This window comes from Salmo salar, chromosome ssa05 (assembly GCF_905237065.1).
Source record: "Salmo salar chromosome ssa05, Ssal_v3.1, whole genome shotgun sequence".
NCBI lineage: Eukaryota > Metazoa > Chordata > Actinopteri > Salmoniformes > Salmonidae > Salmo > Salmo salar.
Window position 1 is genome coordinate 4,531,392 of NC_059446.1, and position 17,041 is coordinate 4,548,432.

Here is a 17,041-nt window from a genome sequence, read left to right on the forward strand (position 1 = left end):
TGGGTGACTGGAGTCTCTGACAATTTTATGGGCTTTCCTCTGACATCGCCTATTATATAGGTCCTGGATGGCAGGAAGTTTGGCCCCAGTGATGTACTGGGCCGTACACACTACCCTCTGTAGTGCCTTACAGTCAGATGCTGAGCAGTTTCCATACCAGGTGGTGATGCAACCGGTCAGGATGTTCTCGATGGTGCAGCTATAGAACGTTTTGAGGATCTGGGGCCCCATGCCAAATCTTTTCAGTCTCTTGAGGGGGAATAGACGTTGTCATGCCCTCTTAACAGTAACAGATAGAGAGTTAACAGTAACAATTAGACAGAGATAGAGAATTAACAGTAACAGATAGAGATAGAGAGATAACAGTAACAGTTAGATAGAGATACAGAGTTAACAGTAACAGATAGATAGAGATACAGAGTTAACAATTAGACAGAGATAGAGAGTTAACAGTAACAGATAGAGATACAGAGTTAACAGTAACAATTAGACAGAGATAGAGAATTAACAGTAACAGATAGAGATAGAGAGATAACAGTAACAGTTAGATAGAGATACAGAGTTAACAGTAACAGATAGATAGAGATACAGAGTTAACAATTAGACAGAGATAGAGAGTTAACAGTAACAATTAGATAGAGAGTTAAAAGTAACAGATAGAGAGATAACAGTAACAGTTAGATAGAGAGATAACAGTAACAGATAGATAGAGAGATAACAGTAACAGATAGATAGAGAGATAACAGATAGATAGAGAGATAACAGTAACAGTTAGATAGAGTTAACAGTAACAGATAGATAGAGAGATAACAGTAACAGATAGATAGAGAGTTAACAGTAACAGATAGATAGAGAGATAACAGTAACAGTTAGATACAGAGTTAACAGATAGATAGAGAGATAACAGTAACAGATAGATACAGAGTTAACAGTAACAGATAGATCGAGATAGAGAGTTAACAGTAACAGTTACAGAGTTAACAGAAGCAGAGTTAACAGTAACAGTTAGATAGAGATAGAGAGTTAACAGTTAGATAGAGAGATAACAGATAGATAGAGAGATAACAGTAACAGTTAGATAGAGAGATAACAGTAACAGATAGATAGAGAGAGAGATAACAGTAACAGTTAGATAGAGAGATAACAGATAGATAGAGAGATAACAGTAACAGTTAGATAGAGATACAGAGTTAACAGATAGATAGAGAGATAACAGTAACAGATAGATAGAGAGATAACAGTAACAGATAGATAGAGAGATAACAGTAACAGTTAGATACAGAGTTAACAGATAGATAGAGAGATAACAGTAACAGATAGATAGAGAGATAACAGTAACAGTTAGATAGAGAGATAACAGTAACAGTTAGATAGAGATACAGAGTTAACAGATAGATAGAGAGATAACAGTAACAGTTAGATAGAGAGATAACAGTAACAGATAGATAGAGAGATAACAGTAACAGATAGATAGAGAGATAACAGTAACAGATAGAGAGATAACAGATAGATAGAGAGATAACAGTAACAGTTAGATAGAGAGATAACAGTAACAGTTAGATAGAGAGATAACAGTAACAGATAGATAGAGAGATAACAGTAACAGATAGATAGAGAGATAACAGTAACAGTTAGATAGAGAGATAACAGTAACAGTTAGATAGAGATACAGAGTTAACAGATAGATAGAGAGATAACAGTAACAGTTAGATAGAGATACAGAGTTAACAATTAGATAGAGAGATAACAGTAACAGATAGATAGAGAGATAACAGTAACAGATAGATAGAGAGATAACAGTAACAGATAGATAGAGAGATAACAGTAACAGATAGATAGAGAGATAACAGTAACAGATAGATAGAGAGATAACAGTAACAGATAGAGAGATAACAGATAGATAGAGAGATAACAGTAACAGTTAGATAGAGAGATAACAGTAACAGTTAGATACAGAGTTAACAGATAGATAGAGAGATAACAGTAACAAATAGATAGAGAGATAACAGTAACTGATAGAGAGATAACAGTAACAGTTAGATACAGAGTTAACAGATAGATAGAGAGATAACAGTAACAAATAGATAGAGAGATAACAGTAACAGATAGAGAGATAACAGTAACAGTTAGATAGAGAAATAACAGTAACAGTTAGATAGAGAGATAACAGTAACAGTTAGATAGAGAGATAACAGTAACTGATAGAGAGATAACAGTAACAGTTAGATAGAGATACAGAGTTAACAGAAGGAGGCAGGAGTGTCAGAAGATATAATGAGCAGGTTTCCATTATAATGAGGTTCAGTCCAGCCAGGGAAACCATGCACACAGGCACTCACACGAGTACGGACACACACACCATATCGCTCTCTCTCTCTCTCTCTCTCTCTCTCTCTCTCTCTCTCTCTCTCTCTCTCTCTCTCTCTCTCTCTCTCTCTCTCTCTCTCTCTCTCTCTCTCTCTCTCTCTCTCTCTCTCTCTCTCTCTCTCTCTCTCTCTCTCTCTCTCTCTCTCTCTCTCTCTCTCTCTCTCTCTCTCTCTCTCTCTCTCTCTCTCTCTCTCTCTCTCTCTCTCTCTCTCTCTCTCTCTCTCTCTCACACCCACAAAACAAAACACTTCCAGCAGCATACTGCCGCATTCAACATATGGTCATTATGAGCACTGTTGTTTTGGAACTGTTTCTCTCTCTCTCACGCACACACGGACGGACGGACGGACAGACAGACAGACAGACAGACAGACAGACAGTATAGATCTCCTAGTGTTGTTTAATTGTATATATATATATATATATATATAGATCTCCTAATGTAAATGTGTTCTTATGAATGAGTAGCTCACAGTCTACTCATTGACAAACGCACACATAAACACAAACACTCTAAATTCAGTGGATAATATCCCCTCCTTCACTCTAAAGTCAGTGGATAATATCCCCTCCTTCACTCTAAAGTCAGTGGATAATATCCCCTACTTCACTCTAAAGTCAGTGGATAATATCCCCTCCTTCACTCTAAAGTCAGTGGATAATATCCCCTCCTTCACTCTAAAGTCAGTGGATAATATCCCCTACTTCACTCTAAAGTCAGTGGATAATATCCCCTCCTTCACTCTAAAGTCAGTGGATAATATCCCCTCCTTCACTCTAAAGTCAGTGGATAATATCCCCTACTTCACTCTAAAGTCAGTGGATAATATCCCCTCCTTCACTCTAAAGTCAGTGGATAATATCCCCTCCTTCACTCTAAAGTCAGTGGATAATATCCCCTACTTCACTCTAAAGTCAGTGGATAATATCCCCTCCTTCACTCTAAAGTCAGTGGATAATATTCTCTCCTTCACTCTAAAGACAGTGGATAATATCCCCTCCTTCACTCTAAAGTCAGTGGATAATATCCCCTCCTTCACTCTAAAGACAGTGGATAATATCCCCTCCTTCACTCTAAAGTCAGTGGATAATATCCCCTTCTTCACTCTAAAGTCAGTGGATAATATCCCCTCCTTCACTCTAAAGACAGTGGATAATATCCCCTCCCTCACTCTAAAGTCAGTGGATAATATCCCCTCCTTCACTCTAAAGACAGTGGATAATATCCCCTCCCTCACTCTAAAGTCAGTGGATAATATCCCCTCTTTCCAGATGGTGTGTTAGACGGCAACGAATGGCTCTCCACTCCCGTCCCACTGAGATTAAAATAATATGCATGAGTTTACAAATCTATACTGGCACAAAAACAAAAAATGAAATTAACGAGTTATGCCATGCGGGGACAATAATCAGGAGACTAATGGTTACAGTGGTGACTTCATCATCACAGAACAGGTACAAGAGATAGAGGGAGGCAGCAGAAAGGGGGGAGGGGAGGGAGGGGAGGAAGGGAGACTGCTGTATTAGCATGCTAATGTAATTCTTAGGAGGCCCGGAGCACAGACACACACAGACACACACACAGAGAGAGAGATAGAGTCAGGGGACACAACCTTGTCATGACATTAAAGGAATGTTGAGACAACGTGAGCCGGCCTGCTGTGGCTTCACGCAGTGGCCCCATCTCCCTAAGATATGAGAGAGAGAGAGAGAGAGAGAGAGAGAGAGAGAGAGAGAGACAGACAGACAGACAGACAGACAGACAGACAGACAGACAGACAGACAGACAGACAGACAGACAGACAGACAGACAGACAGACAGACAGACAGACAGACAGACAGACAGACAGACAGACAGACAGACAGACAGACAGACAGACAGACAGACAGACAGATGAGAGAGAGGGAGACAGAGAGACAGATGAGAGAGAGGCAGGTGAGTGAGTGAGTGAGTGAGTGAGTGAGTGAGTAAACAGCTGCATCCCCAATTTCAAAATAAGGGTGCAGTATATATATTTTTTCACCCCAACTTTACCAGAAAATGATCATGGTCCATTGGGAAATGTGTCATTTTTCAATGATTAGTAATGTTTTGAGCTAGTCTGTATTTAAATAGACACTGTCCATTTTATATATGATACAATAATGAACAGATTGCATTTTGCCCCCCTCCCTCCCGTCGCCTCCAGATGAATGGGTTGGACCGCTCTAAAGTGTTTCTTCAGTTTTGGTCCAGAGCATTTAGAAGGCGCTAGCTGGTGAAGAGGCTTCTGCTAAAACACATTTATATCATTTATATCGTTGTTTCATGTCTGATGGTGTTGGGCTGATGGTGTTGGTCTGATGGTGATGGTCTGATGGTGTTGGTGGTGTTGGTCTGATGGTGTTGGTCTGATGGTGTTGGTCTGATGGTGTTGATCTGATGGTGTTGGTCTGATGGTGTTGGTCTGATGGTGTTGATGGTGTTGGTCTGATGGTGTTGGTCTGATGGTGTTGGTCTGATGGTGTTGATCTGGTGGTGTTGGTCTGATGGTGTTGGTCTGATGGTGTTGGTCTGATGGTGTTGATCTGGTGGTGTTGGTCTGGTGGTGTTGGTCTGATGGTGTTGGTCTGATGGTGTTGATGGTGTTGGTCTGATGGTGTTGGTCTGATGGTGTTGATGGTGTTGGTCTGATGGTGTTGATGGTGTTGGTCTGATGGTGTTGGTCTGATGGTGTTGGTCTGGTGGTGTTGGTCTGATGGTGTTGGTCTGATGGTGTTGATGGTGTTGGTCTGATGGTGTTGGTCTGACGGTGTTGGTCTGATGGTGTTGGTCTGATGGTGTTGGTCTGATGGTGTTGGTCTGATGGTGTTGGTCTGATGGTGATGGTGTTGGTCTGATGGTGTTGGTCTGACGGTGTTGGTCTGATGGTGTTGGTCTGATGGTGTTGGTCTGATGGTGTTGGTCTGATGGTGTTGGGCTGATGGTGATGGTGTTGGTCTGGTGGTGTTGGTCTGATGGTGTTGGTCTGATGGTGTTGGTCTGATGGTGTTGATGGTGTTGGTCTGATGGTGTTGGTCTGATGGTGTTGATCTGGTGGTGTTGGTCTGATGGTGTTGGTCTGATGGTGTTGGTCTGATGGTGTTGGTCTGATGGTGTTGGTCTGATGGTGTTGATCTGATGGTGTTGGTCTGATGGTGTTGGTCTGATGGTGTTGATCTGGTGGTGTTGGTCTGATGGTGTTGGTCTGATGGTGTTGGTCTGATGGTGTTGATCTGGTGGTGTTGGTCTGGTGGTGTTGGTCTGATGGTGTTGGTCTGATGGTGTTGGTCTGATGGTGTTGATCTGGTGGTGTTGGTCTGGTGGTGTTGGTCTGATGGTGTTGGTCTGATGGTGTTGGTCTGATGGTGTTGGTCTGATGGTGTTGGTCTGATGGTGTTGGTCTGGTGGTGTTGGTCTGATGGTGTTGGTCTGATGGTGTTGATCTGGTGGTGTTGGTCTGATGGTGTTGGTCTGATGGTGTTGGTCTGATGGTGTTGATCTGGTGGTGTTGGTCTGGTGGTGTTGGTCTGATGGTGTTGATGGTGTTGGTCTGATGGTGTTGGTCTGATGGTGTTGGTCTGATGGTGTTGGTCTGATGGTGTTGATCTGGTGGTGTTGGTCTGATGGTGTTGGTCTGATGGTGTTGGTCTGATGGTGTTGATCTGGTGGTGTTGGTCTGGTGGTGTTGGTCTGATGGTGTTGATGGTGTTGGTCTGATGGTGTTGGTCTGATGGTGTTGGTCTGATGGTGTTGATCTGGTGGTGTTGATGGTGTTGGTCTGATGGTGTTGGTCTGATGGTGTTGGTCTGATGGTGTTGGTCTGATGGTGTTGATGGTGTTGGTCTGATGGTGTTGGTCTGATGGTGTTGATCTGGTGGTGTTGGTCTGATGGTGTTGGTCTGATGGTGTTGGTCTGATGGTGTTGGTCTGATGGTGTTGATCTGATGGTGTTGTTCTGATGGTGTTGGTCTGATGGTGTTGATCTGGTGGTGTTGGTCTGATGGTGTTGGTCTGATGGTGTTGGTCTGATGGTGTTGATCTGGTGGTGTTGGTCTGGTGGTGTTGGTCTGATGGTGTTGGTCTGATGGTGTTGATGGTGTTGGTCTGATGGTGTTGGTCTGATGGTGTTGATGGTGTTGGTCTGATGGTGTTGGTCTGATGGTGTTGGTCTGATGGTGTTGGTCTGATGGTGTTGGTCTGATGGTGTTGATGGTGTTGGTCTGATGGTGTTGGTCTGATGGTGTTGGTCTGATGGTGTTGGTCTGATGGTGTTGATGGTGTTGGTCTGATGGTGTTGGTCTGATGGTGTTGACGGTGTTGGGCTGATGGTGATGGTGTTGACGGTATTGGTCTGATGGTGTTGGTCTGATGGTGTTGGTCTGGTGGTGTTGGTGGTGTTGGTCTGATGGTGTTGGTCTGATGGTGTTGGTCTGATGGTGTTGGTCTGGTGGTGTTGGTCTGATGGTGTTGATCTGATGGTGTTGATCTGATGGTGTTGGTCTGATGGTGTTGATCTGATGGTGTTGATCTGATGGTGTTGATCTGATGGTGTTGGTCTGATGGTGTTGATCTGATGGTGTTGGTCTGATGGTGTTGGTCTGATGGTGTTGATGGTGTTGGTCTGATGGTGTTGGTCTGATGGTGTTGATCTGATGGTGTTGATCTGATGGTGTTGGTCTGATGGTGTTGGTCTGATGGTGATGGTCTGATGGTGTTGGTCTGATGGTGTTGATCTGATGGTGTTGGTCTGATGGTGTTGATCTGATGGTGTTGGTCTGATGGTGTTGGTCTGATGGTGTTGATGGTGTTGGTCTGATGGTGTTGGTCTGATGGTGTTGGTCTGATGGTGTTGGTCTGATGGTGTTGATCTGATGGTGTTGGTCTGATGGTGTTGGTCTGATGGTGTTGGTCTGATGGTGTTGGTCTGATGGTGTTGGTCTGATGGTGTTGGTCTGATGGTGTTGATGGTGTTGGTCTGATGGTGTTGATGGTGTTGGTCTGATGGTGTTGGTCTGATGGTGTTGGTCTGATGGTGTTGGTCTGATGGTGTTGGTCTGATGGTGTTGATGGTGTTGGTCTGATGGTGTTGGTCTGATGGTGTTGACGGTGTTGGGCTGATGGTGATGGTGTTGACGGTATTGGTCTGATGGTGTTGGTCTGATGGTGTTGACGGTATTGGTCTGATGGTGTTGATGGTGTTGGTCTGATGGTGTTGGTCTGATGGTTTTGACGGTGTTGGTCTGATGGTGTTGGTCTGATGGTGTTGATCTGATGGTGTTGGTCTGATGGTGTTGGTCTGATGGTGTTGATCTGATGGTGTTGGTCTGATGGTGTTGACGGTATTGGTCTGATGGTGTTGATGGTGTTGGGCTGATGGTGATGGTGTTGATGGTGTTGGGCTGATGGTGATGGTGTTGATGGTGTTGGTCTGATGGTGTTGATGGTGTTGGTCTGATGGTGTTGATCTGATGGTGTTGGTCTGATGGTGTTGGTCTGATGGTGTTGGTCTGATGGTGTTGGTCTGATGGTGTTGATCTGATGGTGTTGATCTGATGGTGTTGGTCTGATGGTGTTGATGGTGTTGGGCTGATGGTGATGGTGTTGATGGTGTTGGTCTGATGGTTTTGACGGTGTTGGTCTGATGGTGCTGATGGTGTTGATGGTGTTGGTCTGATGGTGTTGGTCTGATTCCTTGTATCATTTCCCTTTGCCTGTCAGAATCATGATGAGAACGGCCATGTCTGATTAGGCCTGTCCGTCCTGCTGCTCTGACTCAAGAGGAGGAATCTATTTGCATACTCCTCATGTCCTCTCTCATCACCTTCTCAAAAACACATTGGTCCCTCCCCTTTGACCTTCTCCACCAATTGGATTTAAAAAAAATATTTAAAAAAAGAGTCGTTGAAAGAGGGTTCATGAGGAGTACGCAATTGAGATTCTCCCACTGACTCCGAGTAGCCTTCCGTCATTCTACAAAGGTTGGATATCCGGTAGCTTCACAGGCTGTCAATGAGTCGTTCACAGGCTGTTAATAATGCGTAGCTCCACATGTAGATAATGAGAAATAATCGCTAGGCCAGATATCACATGATTAAATATGTGAAATCATTTTTCCTCCTCAAGCTGTTTACATTTAACACAATTCTACATGTTTTGCCATCTATTTACCCAACGTTGTTAAAACGTTTTTTTTTTTATTATGTTACAAAAGTAACAGTCCAGCTTGAGACACCCATATGCGAACGTACCGTGGCCTGCTTCCAAGGTTCCCCCCCCCCGCCATATTTTTAATCAAATATGTATGCTGCTGAGAGAAGTTAACTTAAACGTGTTCGTGATGACAGAATTTCAAACAACAGCGTCAAAAAACAAGTCAACGTTGGAGGAAAAGTGGAACGGTCAATCAGTGTGCTTTGCTTGAGACTACACTTTTGTTATTCCTGAATACTTTTTCATGGTTATTGTCACGCTCTGACCTAGGAGAGCTGTTTTATCTCTGGTTAGTTAGTTCAGGGTGTGATAAGTGGGGTGGGCATTCTATGTTTTTGTTTTCTATGTTTTGGCCGGGTATGGTTTCCAATCAGAGTCTATCGTTGTCTCTGATTGGAAACCATACTTAGGCAGTCTTTTTTTTTTTTTTATCCCTTGGTTTGTGTGGGTAGATGTTTTCTGTTTTGTTAGATTAACCTGACAGAACTGTTGACTGTGATTTTTGTTTATTTTGTATTCAGTGTTCATTTTCGTAAAAATTTACGATGAGCACTCAACACGCTGCGGCTTGGTCCCCTTTTACAGTTATTCTGTTTCTTCATGATTTGTTGTGATATATGTAACCTACTCACCATGGCTGCTGTTCAAGATACCACTATTAAACAGAATCACAATTTAAATAAAAAATGATTTATAGTAGCCTAGTCCTTTGTTCAAATGTAAAAACACTTTGATTTTCTCTCATCCTAAAAAGGCAAGATTCTCAAGGTAGGCTACGGTAGAATGATAATTTTTTTGTTGTTGTTCAAAATGCGTGGTTTAAAAATAAAAAAAAAAAAAACACAAATATTTTATGTATGCAGTGGTGATATTTGTTTCTATTCATTCAAATTTGATCTACACACTAACTCAAAATGCAGGCTTTATATGAGACATTTGCATAAACTGAAAATGTTGTGTGAAGTAGTCTTTATGAAAGAAAAGGTTTCGAAGACCTTTTGCTCTCGTCTAAACTGTTCCAATGTGATTAGAGAGACATAGTATTCTTTCTATTGCAGAGTCGGGTGGGGGCCTGCAATTTATGGATATACACTGTAGAAAGTCTACTAACACCCCCTTGAACTTCTTTCACATTTTGTTGCGTTACGAAGTTGGATTGACATTAATTAAATTGTCATTGTTGGTCATTGATAAAAGACAAAATATTTGTCAAAGTGAAAAGAAAATTCTACACATTTTTTTTTTAACAAATGTAATAACTGAAATATAGTTGTTGCAGAAGCCTTTGTTTAAGGTAAGCCTAAATTATTTCAGAAGTAAAATGTGGCTTAACAAATCACATAATGAGTTATATGGACTCACTTTGTGTTAAATAATAGGGGTTGACATGATTTTTGAATGACTACCCCTTCCTCCGTCCTCCATACATAAACTCAGCAAAAAAAAAGAAACGTCCCTTTTTCAGGACCGTGTCTTTCAAAGATAATTCGTAAAAATCCAAATGACTTCACAGATCTTCATTGTAAAGGGTTTAAACACTGTTTCCCGTGCTTGTTCAATGAACCATAGACAATTAATGAACATGCACCTGTGGAACGGTTGTTAAGACACTTAACAGCTTAAAGGCGGTAGGCAATTAAGGTCACAGTTATGAAAACTTAGGACACTAAAGAGTCCTTTCTACTGACTCTGAAAAACACCAAAAGAAAGATGCCCAGGGTCCCTGCTCATCTGCGTGAACGTGCCTTAGGCATGCTGCAAGGAGGCATGAGGACTGCAGATGTGGCCAGGACAATAAATTGCAATGTCCGTACTGTGAGACGCCTAAGACAGCGCTACAGGGAGACAGGATGGACAGCTGATCATCCTCGCAGTGGCAGACCACGTGTAACAACACCTGCACAGGATCGGTACATCTGAATATCACACCTGCAGGACAGGTACAGGATGGCAACAACAACTGCCCGAGTTACACCAGGAATGCACAATCCCTCCATCAGTGCTCAGACTGTCCGCAATAGGCTGAGAGAGGCTGGACTGAGGGCTTGTAGGCCTGTTGTAAGGCAGGTCCTCACCAGACATCACCGGCAACAACGTCGCCTATGGGCACAAACCCACCATCGCTGGACCAGACAGGACTGGCAAAAAGTGCTCTTCACTGACGAGTTGCGGTTTTGTCTCACCAGGGGTGATGGTCGGATTCACGTTTATCGTTAAAGGAATGAGCCTTACACCGAGGCCTGTAGTCTGGAGCGGGATCGATTTGGAGGTGGGGGGTCCGTCATGGTCTGGGGCGGTGTGTCACAGCATCATCGGACTGAGCTTGTTGTCATTGCAGGCAATCTCAAAGCTGTGCGTTACAGGGAAGACATCCTCCTCCCTCAAGTGGTACCCTTCCTGGAGGCTCATCCTGACATGACCCTCCAGCATGACAATGCCATCAGCCATACTGCTCGTTCTGTGTGTGATTTCCTGCAAGACAGGAATGTCAGTGTTTTGCCATGGTCAGCGAAGAGCCCGGATCTCAATCCCATTGAGCACGTCTGGGACCTGTTGGATCGGAGGGTGAGGGCTAGGGCCATTCCCCCAAGAAATGTCCAGGAACTTGCAGGTGCCTTGGTGGAAGAGTGGGGTAACATCTCACAGCAAGAACTGGCAAATCTGGTGCAGTCCATGAGGAGGAGATGCACTGCAGTACTTAATGCAGCTGGTGGCCACACCAGATACTGACTGTTACTTTTGTTCAGGGACACATTATTCAATTTCTGTTAGTCACATGTCTGTGGAACTTGTTCAGTTTATGTCTCAGTTGTTGAATCTTGTTATGTTCATACAAATACTTACACATGTTAAGTTTGCTGAAAATAAAAGCAGTTGACAGTGAGAGGACGTTTCTTTTTTTGCTGAGTTTACAACAACTGTAACGTCCCTCAGTCAAGTATTGAATTTCAACCACAGATTCAACTACAAAGACAAGGGAGCTTTTTAAAAGTCTCATAAAAAAAGGGCAGTGATTGGTAGATGGGTAACAATAACAAATCAGACATTGAATATCTCTCTAAGAGTGGTCAAGTTAATAATTATGCTGTGGATGATGTATTAAAATCACCCAGTCGTCCTTCTGAACTGAGCTGCAGGAGAGGAAGGAAACTGCTTAGTGATTTCACCATGAGGCCATTGATGATTTTAAAACAGTTACAGAGTTTAATGGCTGTGATGGGAGACAACTGAGGATGGGTCAACAATATTGTAGTGACTCCACAATAATGACGTAAATGACAGAGTGAAAAGAATAATACAAACATACAGGCTAAAGGTATTCGAAAACATGCAAATGTATTATCTCTCTCTCTCTCTCTCTTTCTGTCTCTCTCTCTGTCTCTATCTATCTCTCTATCTCTCTCTCTCTCTCTCTCTCTCTCTCTCTCTCTCTCTCTCTCTCTCTCTCTCTCTCTCTCTCTCTCTCTCTAGGAGGTGATGCAGATGGAGAGACAGCTAGGTGGTCGTCTGATTGATGAGCCCCACGTCCTGCTGTTTAAAGACAGCTACCACAACCTGCGCCTCTCCATCCACGACATGCCCCAGGCACACTGGAGGAGCAAACTACTGGCTGGGTACCAGGTGAGTTAGAGTCAGGGTTAAGACCCATCCACGACATGCCCCAGGCACACTGGAGGAGCAAACTACTGGCTGGGTACCAGGTGAGTTCAAAATATGTTTTCATTATCAAGGGTACATCGAGAGATTTGTTTCACAGCTAATTGCCTGTTTGAATTGATAACTGAGTGAAAGTGACTAATAAAATGGATGGGGGGGACCCTAACCCACTTTGCAAAAACATTTATGTTATTCCTGTAAATCTACACATTTTCCCATAGGGAGGAGAGAAATGTTTGCAGTAATATGGGTGAGAGTGACTAACAAAATCAATGGGGGGGGCGTCCTTCCCGGTCGATAATTCTACCAAGATTACTACAAATTTTAGATAGCTGGCTACGCTAATTCCCCAATCTATAACATGTTAGCTGACAAGATTAATTGAGTGACTGTCAGTGACTGATATAACGAGAGGAAACTGCTTATGTTTCTAAATGACACCTATTCTGTCAACAGTAAATTGAGACTCTGTCCTATATAGAGCCCTGTGGCCCCTGGTCATCCCTGCCCTATATAGAGCCCTGTGGCCCCTGGTCATCCCTGCCCTGTATAGAGCCCTATGGCCCCTGGTCATCCCTGCCCTGTGGCCCCTGGTCATCCCTGTCCTATATAGAGCCCTGTGGCCCCTGGTCATCCCTGTCCTATATAGAGCCCTGTGGCCCCTGGTCATCCCTGCCCTGTATAGAGCCCTATGGCCCCTGGTCATCCCTGCCCTGTGGCCCCTGGTCATCCCTGTCCTATATAGAGCCCTGTGGCCCCTGGTCATCCCTGCCCTGTATAGAGCCCTATGGCCCCTGGTCATCCCTGCCCTGTGGCCCCTGGTCATCCCTGTCCTATATAGAGCCCTGTGGCCCCTGGTCATCCCTGTCCTATATAGAGCCCTGTGGCCCCTGGTCATCCCTGTCCTGTATAGAGCCCTATGGCCCCTGGTCATCCCTGCCCTGTATAGAGCCCTGTGGCCCCTGGTCATCCCTGTCCTGTATAGAGCCCTATGGCCCCTGGTCATCCCTGCCCTGTATAGAGCCCTATGGCCCCTGGTCATCCCTGCCCTATGGCCCCTGGTCATCCCTGCCCTATATAGAGCCCTGTGGCCCCTGGTCATCCCTGCCCTATATAGAGCCCTGTGGCCCCTGGTCATCCCTGCCCTATATAGAGCCCTGTGGCCCCTGGTCATCCCTGCCCTATATAGAGCCCTGTGGCCCCTGGTCATCCCTGCCCTATATAGAGCCCTGTGGCCCCTGGTCATCCCTGCCCTATATAGAGCCCTGTGGCCCCTGGTCATCCCTGCCCTATATAGAGCCCTGTGGCCCCTGGTCATCCCTGCCCTATATAGAGCCCTGTGGCCCCTGGTCATCCCTGCCCTATATAGAGCCCTGTGGCCCCTGGTCATCCCTGCCCTGTATAGAGCCCTATGGACCCTGGTCATCCCTGCCCTATATAGAGCCCTGTGGCCCCTGGTCATCCCTGCCCTGTATAGAGCCCTATGGCCCCTGGTCATCCCTGCCCTATATAGAGCCCTATGGCCCCTGGTCAAAAGCATTGGACTAAATACTAAAGACAATATATCGTTATTTCAGTTTTTAGTAACTAGTAAATTTTGATCATTTAACAGACTAATGAACATGAATGGTTTAACGAATCACCATGAGGTCTCAAAGTCCAGCATTTTGAAATGGCTTTTAGACCCCCCCCCAAAAAAATGTATCTCTTAAATGTTGCTGATATAACGATGGTCGTTTTAGGAGATGTTCAGATTTTTTGGAGAGAGTTTTAATTGAATGTTGTCGGGGTTTATCTTCTGGTGATCATTTTAAATATTTCTCCAGGATAGAGAGAGTTGGAGAGAGAGTCAGGGACTGTATGACTTCTGCCTAAAAACCATTGTGGCCTTGCTTCAGGCTTAGTGGATCAGTATGCCGTGCCTTCAGAGAGGGGGGGACTGTGTGTGTGTGTGTGTGTGTGTGTGTGTGTGTGTGTGTGTCAGCCTCCACAGTTCCTGTCTGATTGGTTCTACTAGGAGCCTCTCTCAAAGGGAGCTCAGATCAAATATAGAAGAGTGTGTTAATACAGCTGGAACTACCTTCACATCCTGACTCCCTCCACCTCTCAACCTCTCCTCCTCCCTCCCTCCCTCCCTCCACCTCTCAACCTCTCCTCCTCTCTCTCTCATCTCCCTCCCTCCTTCCCTCCCTCCCTCAACCTCTCCTCCTCTCTCTCTCATCTGCCTCCCTCCCTCCACCTCTCATTTACCTCAACCCCCTCCCTCCCTCCCTCCCTCCCTCCCTCCCTCCCTCCCTCCCTCCCTCCCTCCCTCCCTCCCTCCCTCCCTCCACCTCTCATTTACCTCAACCTCTCTCTCCCCTCCTCCTCCCTCCCTCCCTCCCTCCCTCCATCCCTCCCTCCACCTCTCCTTTACCTCAACCTCTCCCTCTCTCTCCCCTCCCAACCTCCCTCCATACCTCCCTCCCTCCACCTCTCCTTTACATCAAACTCTCCTCCTCTGTCTCCTCCGCTCTCCCTATCTCTACCTACTCCCTCTCTCCCTCTCTCCACCTCCCTCCCTCCCTTTCTCCACCTCTCATTTACCTACACCTCTCCTCTCCTTCACACCTGCTTGGCCTACTGCAGCTGGAGAAGGAAAGAGAGGGGGGTAAGCAGAAATAAAAAATGAGCAATGACCCAAGAGAGACAGAAGGATATATATATATATATATATAGAGAGAGAGGGAGAGAGAGAGAGAGAGAGAGGGGGGGAGGGAGAGAGAGAGAGGGGAGAGAGAGAGAGAGAGAGAGAGAGAGAGAGAGAGAGAGAGAGAGAGAGAGAGAGACAGAGGGGTAGTAGAGGTAGAGAGATAGAGGTGTAAGGAAGACAAATCCAGGGCAGACCACCTATTCTCTCCACCTCTAGTTCACACAGTGAGAAGTCCTTTCAGAGCAGAGCTTCTCAACTACAGAGTTTGTTTTGGGTTACGGGTTGGCCTTAACCAAGCATACGGTATATAGTAACTAGTACCTAACCACTCATATATACTAACTAGTATCTAACTATTCATATATAGTAACTAGTACCTAGCCATAACCAGTCATTTCAGAGGGCAGAGCAGCTGCAGTACACACATGTGGCCAGATGGAGAATGGTGGAGGGAGAGAGAGAGAGAGAGGGAGGGAGGGAGGGAGGGAGGGAGGAGGGAGGGAGGGAGGGAGGGAGGGAGGGAGTAGGAGAGGGGAGTAGAGGTTGTGAAGTTCTAGGAGTCGGGATGTGAAGGTAGTTCTAGGAGTCAGGATGTGAAGGTAGTTCTAGGAGTCAGGATGTGAAGGTAGTTCTAGGAGTCAGGATGTGAAGGTAGTTCTAGGAGTCAGGATGTGAAGGTAGTTCTAGGAGTCAGGATGTGAAAGTAGTTCCAGGAGTCAGGATGTGAAGGTAGTTCCAGGAGTCAGGATGTGAAGGTAGTTCCAGGAGTCAGGATGTGAAGGTAGTTCCAGGAGTACAGGATGTGAAGGTAGTTCTAGGAGTCAGGATGTGAAGGTAGTTCTAGGAGTCAGGATGCGAAGGTAGTTCCAGGAGTCAGGATGCGAAGGTAGTTCTAGGAGTCAGGATGTGAAGGTAGTTCTAGGAGTCAGGATGTGAAGGTAGTTCTAGGAGTCAGGATGTGAAGGTAGTTCCAGGAGTCAGGATGTGAAGGTAGTTCTAGGAGTCAGGATGTGAAGGTAGTTCCAGGAGTCAGGATGTGAAGGTAGTTCCAGGAGTCAGGATGTGAAGGTAGTTCTAGGAGTCAGGATGTGAAGGTAGTTCTAGGAGTCAGGATGTGAAGGTAGTTCTAGGAGTCAGGATGTGAAGGTAGTTCTAGGAGTCAGGATGTGAAGGTAGTTCTAGGAGTCAGGATGTGAAGGTAGTTCTAGGAGTCAGGATGTGAAGGTTGTTCCAGGAGGCAGGATGTGAAGGTTGTTCCAGGAGTCAGGATGTGAAGGTAGTTCTAGGAGTCAGGATGTGAAGGTTGTTCCAGGAGTCAGGATGTGAAGGTTGTTCCAGGAGTCAGGATGTGAAGGTTGTTCCAGGAGTCAGGATGTGAAGGTTGTAGCAGGAGTCAGGATGTGAAGGTTGTAGCAGGAGTCAGGATGTGAAGGTAGTTCTAGGTGTTTCTGCCAGGTCTCTCTCTCTCACCTGCTCCTGTTACTGTGATCCAGGTGGACAGGAGGCGAAGGGCTGTTGTGAGTGCTGTCTGTAAGCTCCTGAATCTATCTCTCCTACTCTGAGAGCAGCAGGTCTCTAAAGAGAATACTGGGTAAGACAGACAGACAGACAGACAGACAGACAGACAGACAGACAGACAGACAGACAGACAGACAGACAGACAGACAGACAGACAGACAGACAGACAGACAGACAGACAGACAGACAGACAGACAGACAGACAGACAGACAGACAGACAGACAGAGAGAGCCTGGTGCGATTTGGGACAAGCCTCAGTCTCTTCTCAGCAGCAGTCACCTTCTGGGTCACAGTGCCCCTATCTGGCCACATGTGTGTACTGCAGCTGCTCTGCCCTCTGAAATGACTGGTTATGGCTAGGTACTAGTTACTATATATGAATAGTTAGGTACTAGTTACTATATATGAATAGTTAGGTACTAGTTACTATATATGAATAGTTAGGTACTAGTTACTATATATGAATAGTTAGATACTAGTTACTATATATGAATGGTTAGGTACTAGTTACTATATATGAATGGTTAGATACTAGTTAGTATATATGAATGGTTAGGTACTAGTTAGTATATAT

At 45.0% G+C, this 17,041-nt stretch overlaps 1 protein-coding gene across 1 annotated transcript in view; it reads left to right on the top strand.

Moving 5' to 3' along the window:
* unc5a (unc-5 netrin receptor A) overlaps window positions 1-17,041 on the top strand; it is a 513,204-nt gene that overhangs the window by 472,050 nt on the left and 24,113 nt on the right. Inside the window, exon 12 of the mRNA XM_045717818.1 lies at window positions 12,071-12,220. Within this exon, the coding sequence (XP_045573774.1) occupies window positions 12,071-12,220 (150 nt within the window). The remainder of the gene's footprint in view (window positions 1-12,070; window positions 12,221-17,041) is intronic.